General features: G+C 36.0%; 1 protein-coding gene across 2 annotated transcripts in view; it reads right to left on the bottom strand.

Moving 5' to 3' along the window:
* Nucleotides 1–7,070, bottom strand: part of LOC148010718 (putative polygalacturonase At1g80170) — a 63,080-nt gene extending 56,010 nt beyond the window's left edge. For both annotated transcript variants that reach the window (XM_087671650.1, XM_087671651.1), the window contains exons 1-5: nt 6,854–7,070; nt 6,061–6,195; nt 5,642–5,803; nt 5,019–5,045; nt 4,701–4,908 (exon numbers count right to left, since the gene is read on the bottom strand). In XM_087671650.1, coding sequence (XP_087527776.1) covers nt 4,701–4,908; nt 5,019–5,045; nt 5,642–5,803; nt 6,061–6,195; nt 6,854–6,988 — 667 coding nt within the window. In that variant the 5' untranslated portion in view covers nt 6,989–7,070. The remainder of the gene's footprint in view (nt 1–4,700; nt 4,909–5,018; nt 5,046–5,641; nt 5,804–6,060; nt 6,196–6,853) is intronic.
* Nucleotides 7,071–16,861: the final 9,791 nt, after the last annotated feature.

Below are 16,861 nucleotides of genomic sequence, written 5' to 3'. Positions count from 1 at the left end.
AAGTGATTTACTAGCAAGGAAATCAAGTGGAGGAGCCTTTTTTGATAGTCTCAAATTCTTAAGGAGCCTTGGCTCTTTGACAGTGGTGCATTGAGTCCTATGACTCCCCGAATTGATTTGTTATAGATTCTTTGTTCATCAAAGGGATATCATCTCTACTAGTGACATTTTGTTGGTGCCTATTAGTGGTGTTGGCACCTTGCCTCTATTGTCTGACCATCTATCAAGCTCCATTTGTGAGGTCCTTCATGTTCTTGACTTGGGCTTCCCATTTTCTCAGTTCAGAGACTTCTTAGACTCGAGACTTGTGTTGTATACATAATTTGTTGATGACTCTTCTACAAGAGCCACTTTTGTGATAGGTTGGTAGGCAAGGGGGCTATCTATGCTCTATTCCCCTTCCTTCATGTAGTGTCCTTCAAGGTTTTTACAGTCGCACTCATTTCTGATTGTACACCATCTATTTGAGATGTTTCATTCTATCTCCCACCATCTCCTCTGGTGGTTCCCTCATAACTCCCATCCCCTTTCGAGTGGGACAATATTGGTGATATGGCTATGGATTTCTTGGCCCTTTATATTTCAAAGGGGGCTTCCCAAGATCATGAGGAGTTTCTTTAGGGTTTCCAATCTACTTTTGGCCTTTCTTTTATGTGGCTACCTCTTTTCTTTGTCCTTGAGCCACCATCCCCTATCACTTGGCCCTTGGTTTCTAGTGTTTAGATGCAACTTGTGGTGCCTTCAAAAGTTCCTCGCTATCATCTCATAGTTGGGTTAGAGGCTTGGCTCACCCATCCCCAACTAGAGTTTTCTAGAGTGATCCATTTGATGCCTCTTGTTTCCTTTTCCCTTTGGTGGGCTTCCATTTGATTGGATTTTTCTATGGAGAGGGGGTCTTGCTCCTTGGCTAACTTTCTTCATCGATGGATACATCAACTTTGGCACTCTTGCCACCCTTGGATTCACATCTCCTTTGGCCTTCCACCACATCCAATATTTGAGAGGGGGTGTTAGTAATCATGTGTATCTTCTTGTGTAGTCATCTCCTACCTGTGAACCTCAACATAAGTCAAATGAGGACATTAAGAGCTTTGACATTGTCTTTGTTTGTCATTTTATGTATTTTATACACTTTAGATGGAGGGCGTATTAGTGCATTTCTTTTTGTGCACTTTTTGACTATTTTTTACCATATTTAGGATTTTTTATCATTTTTACCTATATATTTGTAGCCTATCCTTCCACTTTCATTATCCATTATCCATCATCAATCCTTTGTGATCAGATAGCCCTCCTCATTCTCTCATCTCTCTACTACTATCTATCACCCACATTGATGCTGCATAGAGCAGCATGTTGGGGCTGACCATTGTAGCCTTGTATCTTCAGCCATTGCAATCATATTGTTCCTTCTTTCTCATGCATTCTCTTTGTCTCCTTCTTCTCTACATATTCACTTTCCTCTTTCCATTGCACACTGTCACAAGTTCCTCACCTTATGCATCCCTAATACTCTTGGTGAAGAAGAAGGATGGATCATTTAGGATGTGTATTGACTACATGGATCTGAATAGGATTACAATGAAGAATAGGTATCCTATCCCTTGTGTGGATGACTTACCTGATGAGAGAAAAGTATTTCACTAAAGTATATTTATGATTTGGCCATCATTAGATATGGATGAGACAAGGTGATAAAGTTAAGACTGCTTTCAGGATAGATCATGGTTTTTATCATTTTCTAGGACATATGGATTGATAAATGCTCTAGCTACCTTTTAAAGCCTTATGAACAAAATTTTACATCCTTTTCTCTTCCACTTTGTGCTAGTGTTCTTTGACGACATACTCATCTACAATAAGACCTTCCAGGATCATTTAGCACATTTGAGGCAAGTATTTGATGTGTTGAGATAGCATGGGCTATTTGCAAAGGAGACCAAATGCTCATTCATGGAGACTAAGGTGGAGTAATTAGGACACATTGTCAATGAGAAGGGAATTCAAGCTAACACAAAGAAGGTGCAGTGTATTAGAGAATGGCATACACCCACTAATACTACTTCAGATGGCAATGAATATTTATGACCAAGAAATACTAGACATTCTCCATGCAATAGAAAAGTGGTATCACTATTTCTATGCTAGTGAATTTAGGGGGAAAAGTGATCATAGAGTTCTTAAATATTTCCTCGCTCATTCAAATCTCACTCCCAAGCAATAGAGATGGGTAGCAACATTACAAAATTATGACTTTGATATCACACATACTAGAGCAAAGGTAACATAGTTGCTAATCCCTTATCAAGATGTAGGCTTACAAGGTTCTAGCCATTTCTGGACTTCAATATAGTGATTGGATAGAGGAGATCTAGGAGGCCTACCTTTTAGATCATGACTTCACCCCTATATTTCAAAAATTATAGCAAGACATTATGGAAGAGAATTTCCAATTTCAACTAAGAAATGGTCTCATATGGAATCATGGAAAGATTGTCATTCCCCATACTTCTCCCTTTACCAAGAAATCATCCAATGCATTTCTCGTCTATAACTAGTCATTTTGGTGTTTTAGAAAATTGTGACAAGATTTCTAAGAGTTTTTATTGGCAGGGCCTTTTGAAGGATGTTAAGACTTTTTTTTCTAGTTGTGTACAATGCCAACAAAATGAGAAAAGTACATCAAAGCCAGTCATTTATCATAGCCATTGCCTATCCCAAAAGGAAAATGGACACATATTACTATGGATTTTATCATTGGTTTACCTAAGAAAATGTGAAATAGCACTTACGTGGTGGTGGATAGATTCACCAAGGAAGCCCATTTCATCTCTAGAAAAGTTCAATATATAGCTTCTCAAAGTAGCCAATCAATTCATAGAGCATGTCTTCGAGTTACATGGGTTCCCATAGGCCATAGTGCATGACATGGATGCCAAGTTTATGAGAAACCCTCAGAGTAAAGAGGAGTTGGATCACATGTAGGCTCTCCTTCATCAATGTAAAGTGGATTTAAAGAAAGGCCAGGATCAAATGAAGTTATATGCTGATGCGAGAAGATAGAATCTAGAGTTTCAAGAAGGTGATTTAGTGCTCTTAAAGGTACCCAAGTCTCATTATACTACTCAAAGATGGTTCTATTACTAAACTAGCTCATAGATTCTATGGACCTTATAGGATTTTGAAGAAAGTGGGCGAAGGATTTTGAAGAGAGTGGGCGACTTGGCATATCAGAGCACTCTCTTCATCCACTAGGATTCATAATGTCTTCCATGTAAGTCAGCTAAAATCTTTCATTGCATCTACTATGGATTATGTTGAGGAGCTTTCACCTATAGATGAGGAGGGTATCATTCAATATGCACCTAAGGAGGTTATTGGCTAGTGGAATAAGAATCTTAGGACAAGAATAATCAAAGATTATTTGATCCAATGGAGAGAATTACCCTTGGAAGAAGCTTCTTGGAGACCTGATTCAATCATGGAGGAGTTCCCTCATTTTAAAGAAGCAATTGTGGTGGTTGAAGATTAGTCAATCATGGCCCTATTCTAGCACAGTTAGATAGCCCTCTCTTTTAGACCATATTTTACTCTATTCTATAAATAGCAACAAAAAATTTACATGGGCTGAAAGCTTTTGGAAAGAGCTTCATTTTGATGCCTAGCATGCCCCTATTGGAGCTTTCTACTAAAATTTATAATAGCTTTACTACATTAGGGTACTAGTGCATAGCATGTTGTTCTATGTCTGTAGTCTTCATTTGGCTATTGATTTATGATCAAGTGATGGATTTTATCCTTCCCTTCTAATGTACATATGATATACTTGATCATACCTTCTCTATTCTTTCCATATTCTTGGAAACTTCATTGATTTATCTCTTGTAATAGTAGTACTTTGTTTGTTCTATCTCATACATTGTAATAAGTTCCAATTTTGTTTTTGGGGACAAAAACATTTGGGTAGGGATAGAATGTAAGAAACTAGGATTAATAATGTGGGAAAATACTAGCTACACTGGTTGGTATATAAGATGTAAGGGACTTAAATTTTGCACCATTCAATCATAATATAGAGTCTCTTCATCTTCAAGCTTTCTCTCAACTTCTATGGCTTCCATCTCTCACTTCCTGTCTTTCTCTCTCTACTTTCAATATTTCTCTCCCTTTGGCTAGTCTTTCTCTCTTCTTTGTACTCTTCTTCTCTCTCTTTTGTAGTCCTCTCTCTCTCTCTCTCTCTCTCTCTCTCTCTCTCTCTCTCTCCTTACTTCTTTACATTATCTTATAAATTATGATCACTTGGCACTTACAAGCAAGAAATTAAGCTAAGAAATTATTGGTGCTTGTAAATTTTCCAAGAATAAATATTTCATCTACTTACTATTTTTAGTGGAGAATATTTGGCATCTTCCCATTTTACTTCTAACCCTTTCCATCTAGCAACAATTAGTAGTTTTTCTAAATCATAGGAAATGTGTGTATGCATGCAAGCATGCAAATACACAAGAAATGTGAGATGTAAACTAATGATGTCATGTGGAATCTGATCACACACTTTTTTTTGTAAATAAAGACAAAGTCCTTCAAGTCTAAAATGAGAGTTCAAAGATTGGATATTAGATACTATTAAGAGTCAAAATATCAAGGTTTGTAAGACTTTGCACCTCCTTTCTAAGTATACGCATTGGGATAATGTTTACCTGTGGCCATTGTGCAGTTTTCAATTTGCACTCCTTGTGACCTTTCTAGGTGAATCCCATCTGTGTTTGGACTATTGGCAGGGGAAATAAATGTGAGATTCTTTGCCTTTACTCTTGAACATGTGTGGAAATCAATATGAGTTCTTTGAGAATTGATAAATGTTAAATTCTCCACAACTATGTTTGTGCTATTGATTATTCGCAACAACTGCAACAATCATCAAATAAAAACTCAAGTGTAAACAAGAGATTGAATCTTGAAAAACTTGCATAAGGAGAAGACTGCACCATCAAGTGAAGGATGTTGAAGTTACTTACAGTTGGAGGTAATATGAATGAAGAATTCTACAAAAAATAAATAAAACAAAGCATGACAATGAGTTCAATTGAATATTTTACAATTTGAAACAATTATTAGATCATAGAATTACACAGAAAATCTTTCTTTTAATGCAAAAACATTGTAGTGAACTATGCCTATACATGTAAATGCATACTCTTCCCATGAGAATGAACAAAATGGTAAAAAGGCACTAAGGCATAGCTAAAGCTTTAAATCATATAGGGCATATGCTAATGACTAGAGGCACCAAGGAATATAATTGATAATAAGTATACTTGATGGTTCTTCAAGTGAGTTGTCCATTAGAAAAAATTTAGGTTATAAGAGCTTAATTTTGAGTTAAAAGTTTTCTTATGTGGTTTAGACTACTAAATAAATATCTCATTTTATATGGATAACCTATAACTTTCATGAACTTTCCATTTTGATCCTCATGTACATTTAGCTTTTGTGTAGTGAGAATAAAGTACAATAATTTAGATCTAAATGAAAGGACAATGGATTATACATACATGCATTGATTTTGATTTTATATATAAATGCATTATATGTGAATGTTTCTTCAATTGAAAATATTAAAATAATGTATTACATCTACCTGCATTGCTTTCCTCACAAGTAACCACCAATTTTCCCCTTTACCATTGAAAAATCCACCACCCGTAATAAGAATATTGTCAACATTTTGAAATTGTAGCCAATATTTCTTGTTAGTGCTCCAAGTTTCTACATTCATAGGAGCAGTGATATTACCTTCTACCTGAAAAAGAAGTTCACAATCTGAACATTGATACAAATATGAAACAATGAAAATTTCACAATAGAAATCCTAATTAAAAATGATGTTCCTTGTCCTATTTTGCTTTTAGATGTTGTGTTAAGGGTAGGCTAACTATTATGCTCAATATAGCAATAAACTATTTGAAGTCAATGGTGAAAAGCATTCCATTTCCTATGTAGTTTGAGCCTATTTTGTGATGTTCTGGCTGATTGTCACAAATTCTCAATATTGTGTACCTGTAGAATTATGTATTTTGAGCAAGGACCTTGAAAAGATGTAGGTTGGAGTAGAAATTCTTGCCCTTTTGGCACATACAATTTTACTTTAGAATGATTACTCTTACATGCATTTTTCCAAGCTGATAGGAATGCCTGCATACCAATGTAGACACGAAGATATTGATGATGTAATAGTATTTATCTCTAACTAGAACCATCTCCTAGTTCACCTACTTCATTGTATGCATTTATTCATGTTAGCTCACTAGATGTGTGCATTTTAAGCTAGTACTTTGTATTTATGGTTCATGTCTCATGCTTGGATAGCTATAATTTAGTCTAAAAGGTGCAATACTTGCCTTTCTAGATACAAGTGGTAGGATTTTTAGACTTTACTAAATTGTGATGTGAAATTGTAAGACTAGGTTTTCCATTTCTGATGTGCATTCATTATTGGATGCTTATAGATATATTATTTTGTGGGTGTTACAAGGGGCAAAGTTTGAACTCGCCCACCATGCTAACTCAACCCACAACCAAACAATTACGCCATGACCCCATTGGCATGTGATGCATTATTCTATTACGAATTTGTGAAACTATTGAGAGCTAATCCTTACTAATCAAAATAATTTTCTCTTTAAACCATTTAGGTATCTATTGGTTGTAATGCTACCCCTTAAACAAATTGACACTAGTTGCCAGCAACTTTCTCCTATCTTCAACATCATGCATGCCTCTTTATGTAATGTGTTGCTAAGTTTTACAGCAACCCGCTTTACTAAAACATTCTCGAATATTTCAATCTTACCATAGTATCATTTTGGAGTCCATCTCCTTTAGCCCCAAACTTTGTGATGTTTAAGATAGCAATTGGACTCTTATGATTTGCATCTCCAGTATAATAAGAGTTTGAAATATTATTCCTTAATACATGAACATGCATTGCATTTGAGTATTCTCTGGTTGAACTAGAAATTAGAATTGCATTAAGTGGCTTAGACAAAAAAAGTAGCAAACATATAAGTTTCAACATGGTAAAGAGGTTTAGAGAAGATTAGAATTTGTAAATTTCAATATATAGATTTGAGAAAGCATATAGTCCTTTTGAAACCTTTCTACGATGAAAGAGTTAAAGCACACTCATATAAAATTGTTGAGATTGCTTTTCATGTAACAACTATTAAAAGTCAATACATATTGATTGTATGTATGAATGAGATAAGCATCAAGTTTGTCACATAGTTATTGTGGAAAACTATCACATTAATGTTAGTCACATCTTATTATTATAGATATCACCAAAGTTGCATGCAATGTATAATGGGTTTATTTGTAAGAACCCTTCATTTCTTTAAGCCCTAGATACAGATTTATATAGAAATCGTAAGTTATTTTGCTTGTTTCGTGTATTTGAAGCGCATAGCACTATTATTTGATGGCATACCTTGCTAGATCTAAAGCATTGATTAGTTTATTGAATTTTAAAATCATATTTTTTTTTAAATTTATGGCACCATTCTTTGTAAAAAATTCAAAAGTAGAAAGAAAACCTTGAAAATCTTAAAGAGAAGCCTAAGGGTATTTTAGTTATGATATGATTGAGGACCTACAAAATTCAAGAAAAATCTTGCAAATTATCAAGGTTAAAGGTTTCTATATTAGTTTTGAACAATGCTATTCGAGAACAATGGTCTTAGGAAAAACAAAAGAAATAAGAAATAGAGAAACTTGAATAGAAATATGCTAGTTGGCCTGGTTAACATTATTAGCCATGCTCCCTAACTACACTTTAGGGATTAGTATCATTGTTAAGCTCACAAGGCTATGTACCTAACTTGCTTTGCATTGAGGCATGTGTGTGCATTTCTCATCATGACAACTTCTCCCAACTCTAGCTTGGGACTTTGCAAATGTGCCATCATTTGGGATGGTGCCCGATTAGGTGTTGGGTGAATGGCCCAATTACATAACCAACATGGTACACATTTAAAAAAATATAGCATATGTGTTTAGTATGTTACTATTAATAATCCACTATGAATCACAAATTGATAGCTCTTTGTTGCATAAACTAAAAATTTCACACACTGGAGAAAAGGAGAGAATATAAGGAAATACAAAAAACTTATGAGTACAACTCAAATTTGGTAGAACCTTCCTCCCATCATGCATTGAGCTATTGTCAATGCATGTATTCACATAATGTTCTTGATCTTGTGCCAAAAATAGCACATTACATTATACTTTATTCTATTTTTGTGAATGGCTCCCCTTCCCCTGATATATAAACAATATCTAAATTCCTATACAATATCTTTTAGGCTCAATAGTAGTAATAATGCCTAACCTTAGAAGCATATAATAAAAATGTCTAGGGCTCCAAATGCACAAGTAATAGATTATTGTAAAAATGTGAAGAATAATTATGTATGCTTCATCTAGTGTTGTATAATTTCTAGGACTTTCTCCAATTATTTGATCTAAATATATGTGTTCTAATCAACAATATAAAACACATCAATCCTCTTTACATGCACCTTGCACAAGGCAACTATTACTACGTGTTCACACATGCAACAAGCTAGCAAGTCAAAAAAAATAAAAAACCATATAAGATATAAAAATCGTGTCACTTTAAATTAATAATCATAACATTGCCTAGGGAAAGAAAAGAAACAATCCTTAATTGACAAGATTAAAAAACATGGATGTTAGAAACATACAAGTGTTGTCTCATGCAATGGATTGATACAAAGTCAACTAAGAAATAATCCCCAATAAAATTAAGAAAAACAATTAGTAACTGTGCTACCTTAGGTAGTGAATCGGCACAAGAAGTGACCATGCATTACAAACATTGCCTTGTGCAACATATCTATGCTTGATTAAAATTTTAATGTGCTTATGAGTGGTAGGTAGAGATTAGATAATCATAATTAGAAAATGATATATTTTTTGAATCCATTGGGATCCCTTTCTATGGAATGGTTCTTATATTTAACTATAGTATATGGCATGGAGGTTCGACTCAATATTCCTTGAGATGAAGAGATCTTAATTGTCCACATCTTCATGAGTTAAAAGACTCTTTACTTATCATCGATAGGACCATAAATCCTAGTTATGAAAATGCTATTTAATATCTTACTTATCATGGATAGGACCATAAATCCTAGTTGTGCAAATATTATCTAATACCTTTTTGGGATTGAACAAGAAAGAGAGTAGGTTCTCTAACCCTACTCCACTCTTTTGGAAGTCCAGGGGCTCAAGTTTCTTTGGGGCAAGATGTGCATCTTTTTTTTTTTGTTTTTTCTATATTATCCCATGAAGAATCCTTACTGTGTAGGAAGTAGAAAGTGGAAGTCTTCAGTTGATGGGAACATATAAGGGTTTCATCAAGGTGGCTGTGATATTCTGACTTTATTTTCAATCTTCTTGACTTCTCGTGGTTAGATTTAAATAATTCTAGAACATTGAGTAAATAAAGTCTTGAATAAGAATAGTCCAAAGTTCGTAACCCGACACTTTCCCAAGTTGATAAGGACTGAAGCCATCCTTCACACGGAAGTCACCACGCGAACGGGAGTCATGATCCATAAGTCAAAATTGACCAAACCCATTCAAAACTTAGCAGAGCAAGGCAAGTTTTAAAGCTTTAAGCATTAAATCTTAAAAGCTTTATGAAGAAAAAGAAGAAGAAGAGGAAAATGACGGCAAATAGGCCGCCGCCCCCCTTTTCTTATTTAAAAAAAAAGACACATGATGCTCCAAATTTGGAGATCCAGATTGCATGAGAGAAAGCATAAATTCTCCTACTATATCAAAGCAGATAACTCTAGTAATCTCCCTCTCTTCTCAATTCGATGAGAGGCTTAGATTGAAGCAAGAGCCAAGAGAATCAATCATGGCATCTTTGGCAGCCACTCTGGACCTCAAAGATCAAATCACCAGCATCAGATTGCATCTTGAAAGCTTCCAGATTGCTAATTGGCCAAGATACCCTCCATAAAGAGCTACTCTTCTTGGCCACAACCCTTCTTCTTCAATTTAACTATAAATACAAGGCATGAGGAGCTATTGGAGGGTAGCCTGAGCAAGAGAGGAGAGTCCCTTCTCAGGAGTATAGAGCAAGAGGGAGTGGGGCAAGAGAAGTGCAAGGACAGGAATTCACATCGAGAAGACAAGGAGGATACTTGGCGAGCTCTTGGAATTGAATCCTCCATCCCTTCTACCCTACTTCCATGTGGAATCAAGACTCTTCTCAATTTTTCTAAATTCCTAGTGATTGCCATCCCCCATCAATTAAATTTTCATCAATCCAATTGCGACAACCCCAAGCTCTCTTGCCAAAAACCCCCTATACGATCTCGCGATTAAAGACCATGGCCTCAAAGAAGAAAGTTATGAAGGTCACAGAGGCAAGAGCTGCCAATAATGCTGCAGACACAATCACTACAAACGGAATGACAAGTATTGGGATTACAAATGAAGCTATCAATACCATCAACCAAACACTTGTCATGGATCCCCAGGTACTATATTTTTTTAATAAAAGCAGCTAGCACGCCATCATCCCATGAATTGGCAACAAAAGCTGCATTCATAAAATAGGATTTTATTCATTTCTTGCATATAATCTTTTAAAGGAATCATTAAGTGAAAATTCCAAGGGGTAACTTGGATTTGTACAAGATGAACCAAAGAGAGTACAAGTAATTGTGTCCCTAAATGACTTGATATTTTTTATTTGTATTGATCTAACGAAACCCTCTGATGGATAATCACAGACACTAATTCTCGGTATATAAAAGACCTTGAGATGAAATTGTCGAAGAAATACTTATCGTAATAAAACTAACCAATATTTTTTTATCGCGGGCAAGGACCCTTGAAACTCCAAGGGAGTTATTCTCAAGAATAGAATTCTTGTTTTTTACAAACTAGATTCTGAGGAAGGGGAAATCCGAGAAGACTATTGGAAGGTATTGCCACTTATGCTAAGTTTTTTCCTTGATATTATTATTTTTAGAAAGAATATATTTGTCTTGGAAATAAATTTGTTAAAATTTTATGTTTAATGCATTTGAATTAAGATGTTCGTGATTGTAAGCTAGGTACTAATCTTTCCTAAAATCATCAAGCTAATAGATGGATGACCAAGTACAGATCACCGAGACTAAGACAGTATTTCAGTGAGCACAGAACACCGATTGATGCAGTGTTCTTGATGGTGCTAGACCTCCCCAAGGCCAACATGAATAAAACCTACTCCAAAGGGTTTTCTTTTTTCTGTTTCACATTAGTGGGTATAGACCAATCATGACGCGAAAGGACTTGTCATAGAGAACTCTAGTCTCGGCAAGAGGAGGTGAGGATACCAGGGGGCTCTGGTCATAAACTCCTTAGGCTCTTATGAACTGCCAACTACCCTTCGAATTCTAGATAGTATCCTGGAAGTTCCAATACTAGTTTAGGAACTAAAATTGGAGAGAATAATACCTTCGGGTTGACATCTTTCTAGTTAGAATAGAAAACATTGTAAAATGTTTTTTTCTTAAAGGAACTATTGAGAAGGGATTGCTTTACTTTGTTTTTGTGTCATGAATTAAAGGTGTGTAACAAATTTATATCAAGAGATAATTCAAAGAAGCTATTTTTATATGTTGAACCTAATGTGGTAGGTAATTAGGTAATTAAAAATACTCTCTCGAGGGAAGCGAGAGGATATCCAGACCTATGGTTAGGTGGCCTCAGTAAGCCGAGAGCTTTCCTAAGAAAGAATAAAAACCACATTTTTAATGGACCATTAGAGATCAGAAATCCTGACTTTATCACTTTAGAACCTTAGGCAAAAGGGATCAAAGTGCCACACTCCCCTTCATATCTCATTCTCTTTGAACCTAGCACAACACAAGCCTGTTTCACTCAGCAGTTTTTATAAGGGATGGAAACTCAAACCACAGACACTAATCAACTGTTAGTAGTTGATTTGACAAAAAAGTTTCAGGTTGATCCTCGTGGGAATGGCCGGAACTTCCACTACGAGGCAGACTCAAGTGAGCCTAGTTAGCAAACTCCGAGGGTTTTCATCAAAATCCTGGACAGCGTTTTCTAGGACATCTCTTGATGGGCTACTAAGAACATACCGTCAAGGAAGCATCTCGGGCAGGCACATTACAATGGCAGATTTTGAAGAAAAGGAGTAGTAGGCTGCAGTAATGGACCACGAAGAAAAATCATATCATTATGGGATGATGTAGCAAGTAAACTAGTTATGAAATCCATATAAATTTTTCTTCGTGGTCCATTAGGTATAGACAAAGGATAAGCAAACCACCATGAGATTTTCCACAATGAAATTTAATGTGTTGACAAATGATGCATTTAGATACATACTTAGCAACACCATGATCTAAATCAAGTAAATATGTTCTTTACATGTAGCTTATGCCATATATGTAAGTATATGATTTAAATTCAAAAGAAGGGATTTTTAAAATATCAATTTTATCCTTTTTTAACACCTATAAGGGTACCATATAAAGGGTTATTCACAAATTAAATAGAAAATGAGTGTGTCTTATTTAGAGAAAATTCACATATTAGGGTAGTTTTAAAAAAATAGAGAGATTGAGCACACATATTATAGAGGGGTTACATATAGTGAATCCCTTGAGAGCTAATGTAGACTATATCCCTTGATATCCCATGTATTGGGATTCATGAATTTCTTCCATAGCAATGGCCATGTAAGGAAGTTACATGTAATTTCTTTTAGTAATATAAAAAAACATTTACGCATGAAATTGTTAAAAGTAGTTGCCTATGTATTTTGAGTCATATATTACCAAAATCCGTGTCACATGCATAGGTGGAAATCATTGAATCAAAGTCTAAATTTCAATCATAGAGATGCGATCTAAGTAGGCACTCTTAATCTTATCAAAACCAAATGTGTGACATAATGAAACATTCTTATGAGGTCTACGACTAAGTGCATCGGTAATAACATTAATATGCCTAAGATGATATTGGATCATAAGATGAAAATTTTGTATAAATGAAGCCTATTTAATATGCATGTTAGAGATTAAAGCTTGAAAAAGCAAGTGTTTAATAGCTTGATGAGATCTATTTTAATAAAAACTTCAAGTCCCATGAGATTATGCTTCCATATGTCTAAAGCAGCTAGTAATTGCTATCCTATGTACTATAACCTAATTTAAAGATTTTATTTTCCAACTTTTATAGGAAATAAACTGGCCATTTTGCAGTAAGATTATATCTATGCTAGATCCATTAGCATTGATGACATTGTTGAGAAACATGCAATCACATCCACCATAGCCTCTTTGTATGGGACAAACAAGGCAAATAAACAAACTGCAAATAAAGCCTTAGACTAGGTCATGTATGCACGGCTTATTAAAACCACGGTTGTTGAATACCATGGTCCCTTTTCACCTACCTTCACCTACCAATACCACCTATTATAAGCCTATAAAAGGCACTTATCCCCACACTCATTCTATCAGTCATTATCAATCAATTGTACTTGCATTATGCTTGGATAATATTAGTTGTTCTTCCTTGTCAATGCTTCTGCCTCATTATGATTGTCTATTTGCTCATCAATGATCCTCCATAGCATGCATTCTCAGTATTTTAACATGGTATCAGAGCGGGTTTTAAGTCAGTGAGTCATCAAGCCACAAATTGAGTCATGTCAGTTTTAATTTCTGGCTCCCTCCACTTTTCCTTGGATCTCTCACCTGCCTCCATAGCTACCCACCTTCAGTGGAGGACTTGAAGCTCCCAATCCAGGCCATTTCAGCTTGTGCTTCCTTCTGGGCAAACCTTCCCTGACTCTAGGTGCTCCTCCCTATCACTTCAAAGCCCAAAATTGCTGCTTCTCTACTCCAGCATTGTGCCTGCAACAACTAGACTTCCATCTGCAATTTGTACCATCGATTCAGCCTGCACGTGCAGCGATGCTGCCCATGACCATAGGGCAATTGAAGCCACACAAACACTCTATCTCCAGCTCAGAGGGTTTGCAAAATGATTGAGTCTACGTGCTGGAATAAGGAAAAAACCAGTCGCCTGTCAAAGCCCTAAAGAGGGCAGCCATAGCTATTAAGCTTCAAACTCTTGTTTTACTTCCTTCTCTCACTCTTGTGGCTCAAATCAAGTCACTAACTCTCTAATCTACTCCAACACTCAGTCTTCAACAAGCATTCAAGTTACTTACCAGCAAGGAGGGGAGATCTTGACAAGAGTATCAAGCATTTCAAGCAACAGTGTCCATTGACACCCATCTAGTGCTTTTGGCACTAATGTCAGTTAACACAATCAGCTTTGCCTCTAATCAAAACTGAATTGAGTCTACGTGTTGAAATAAGGAAAAAACCAGTCACCTATCAAAACCCTAAAGAGGGCAACCATAGCTATTAAGCTTCAAACTCTTGTTTTACTTCCTTCTTTCACTCTTGCGGCTCAAATCAAGTCACTGACTCTCTAATCTACTCCAACACTCAGTCTTCAGCAAGCATTCAAGTTACTTACCAGCAAGGAGGGGAGATCTTGACAAGAGTATCAAGCATTTCAAGCAACAGTGTCCATTGACACCCATCTAGTGCTTTTGGCACTAATGCTAGTTAACACAATTAGCTTTGCCTCTAATCAAAACTGAATTGAGTCTACGTGCTAGGATAAGGAAAAGACCAGTCGCCTGTCAAAACCCTAAAGAAGGCAGCCATAGCTATTAAGCTTCAAACTCTTGTTTTACTTCCTTCTCTCACTCTTCTGGCTCAAATCAAGTCACTGACTCTCTAATCTACTCCAACACTCAGTCTTCAGTAAGCATTCAAGTTACTTACCAGCAAGGAGGGGAGATCTTGACAAGAGTATCAAGCATTTCAAGCAACAGTGTCCATTGACACCCATCTAGTGCTTTTGCCACTAATGTCAGTTAACAGAATCAGCTTTGCCTCTAATCAAAACTGATTTTTTTTGCAACTCCAGCATCAAATCAAGGAAAGGAAGACTTGGACTTGCATCAAATCTTGAAGATTCCAACTTCAAGGGCATCATAGTCACTAAATTTCCTAGTATCTCTTGATATAATCACCTAGTGATTCTTTAGCACTTGTGCTCAACTAAAACTGGAATTCTTTGGAGCTGATTTGCTGATGATCTTGCAATCTCAAGGATTCACCTACATCCCGATTCAATGGTGTTGGATTCCACACATGGCAAACTAGGATCAAATTTATCCTAATGAAGAAAGGCTTGTGGTCAATCACAAGTGGTCAAGAGAAGAAACCAAGGGAAGCTGCACTTTCAGTTGTATGGGATAAAAATAATGACGAGGCTTAAGCAATTATCAAGCTCAAACTTGATGACAGTTGCATTCATCATGTTGATGATTGTGAAACCTCTTACGCGACATGGGATCGATCAGAAACCTTATTTGGAGCTCATTCTAAATCCTCAAAATATGGTTTACTAATTGAATTTTTTAGGCTCGACATGCAAAGTAATACCTCATTTGCAACTCATTTGAATTATATGGAAAGCTTGTTGACACAACTTGCAGGAATCAACTTGAAGATGGATGAAGACATTTGCATTGGAGTGCTTCTCAAAAGTCTTCCACCTGAATTTGATAATGTGTCTACCACATTAATCAACATGCCAAAGCCGAAACTTGTGGACATCAAAGCCTCTCTCATAGAAGAAGAAAAAAAGATCAAGAACAAAGGAGAAACAATCATCCCAAGAGGAGATCAACAACTCCTCTATGTGAAAGGGAAGAAGAGCGTAGTCTGTGACTTTTGTAAGAAACCTGGGCATATTGAGAAATTCTGCTATGCTAAAAAAAAGTCTCAAAGAGCATATCTTGCTACAATCAAAGAAGATGAAGACAACGTTGAAGAAGGAGAAGAAGAAACCCAAGATCAAAAGGATAAGACTCACTAGTCCCTCCTTTTAGTTCATTTTTTGATTATAGACTTTTATAAAGTTTAACATGTGGACTTGCCTTATGTTCCCACCATAAGCTCCTAAACTCCTCATGTAGCCTTTGCACACTACAGCCTCTACACACTTAGTGGGGCCTTGTAACAGACTCTAACTTTGTATGGTTGTTTTTGTTTCTTCCATGTCTACACTTAGCAAGGTTCTACTCACGATAGCCTCTATATATTCAGTGTCTTTTACGGTTGTGATTGAGGAGGGGTGTTGAGAAACATGCAATCACATCCACCATAGCCTCTTTGTATGGGACAAACAAGGCAAAGAAACAAATTGCAAATAAAGCCTTAGACTAGGTCATGTATGCATGGTTTATTAAAACCACGGTTGTTGAATACCATGGTCCCTTTTCACCTACCTTCACCTACCAATACCACCTACTGTAAGCCTATAAAAGGCACTCATCCCCACACTCATTCTATCAGTCATTATCAATCAGTTGTACTTGCATTATGCTTGGATAATATTAATTGTTCTTCCTTGTCAATGCTTCTACCTCATTATGATTGTCTAAATTTTGCTCATCAGTGATCCTCCATAGCATGCATTCTCAGTATTTTAACGGACATGATTAGGAAGAAGGGTTGGTTAAAATGACTAAATTGGAGTTAAAGAGCATGGATCAAGAAGTAATTCAACATATCAAAGGATTTCTACTAGCTAGCTCCCAATAGAAAACCATGTTTTTTGTGTAAGAGAAGTGTTAGTAGAAGAGCTATCAATGAAAACCTTCATACAAACTTTCAATAGAAACTAGCCAAACCAAGAAAAGAACAAA

The sequence above is a fragment of the Lygodium microphyllum genome, chromosome 29 (genome assembly GCF_053477565.2).
Source record: "Lygodium microphyllum isolate KBCC chromosome 29, Lygodium_microphyllum_v1.1.10, whole genome shotgun sequence".
NCBI lineage: Eukaryota > Viridiplantae > Streptophyta > Polypodiopsida > Schizaeales > Lygodiaceae > Lygodium > Lygodium microphyllum.
This window is presented reverse-complemented; position numbering and strand designations above follow the sequence as displayed.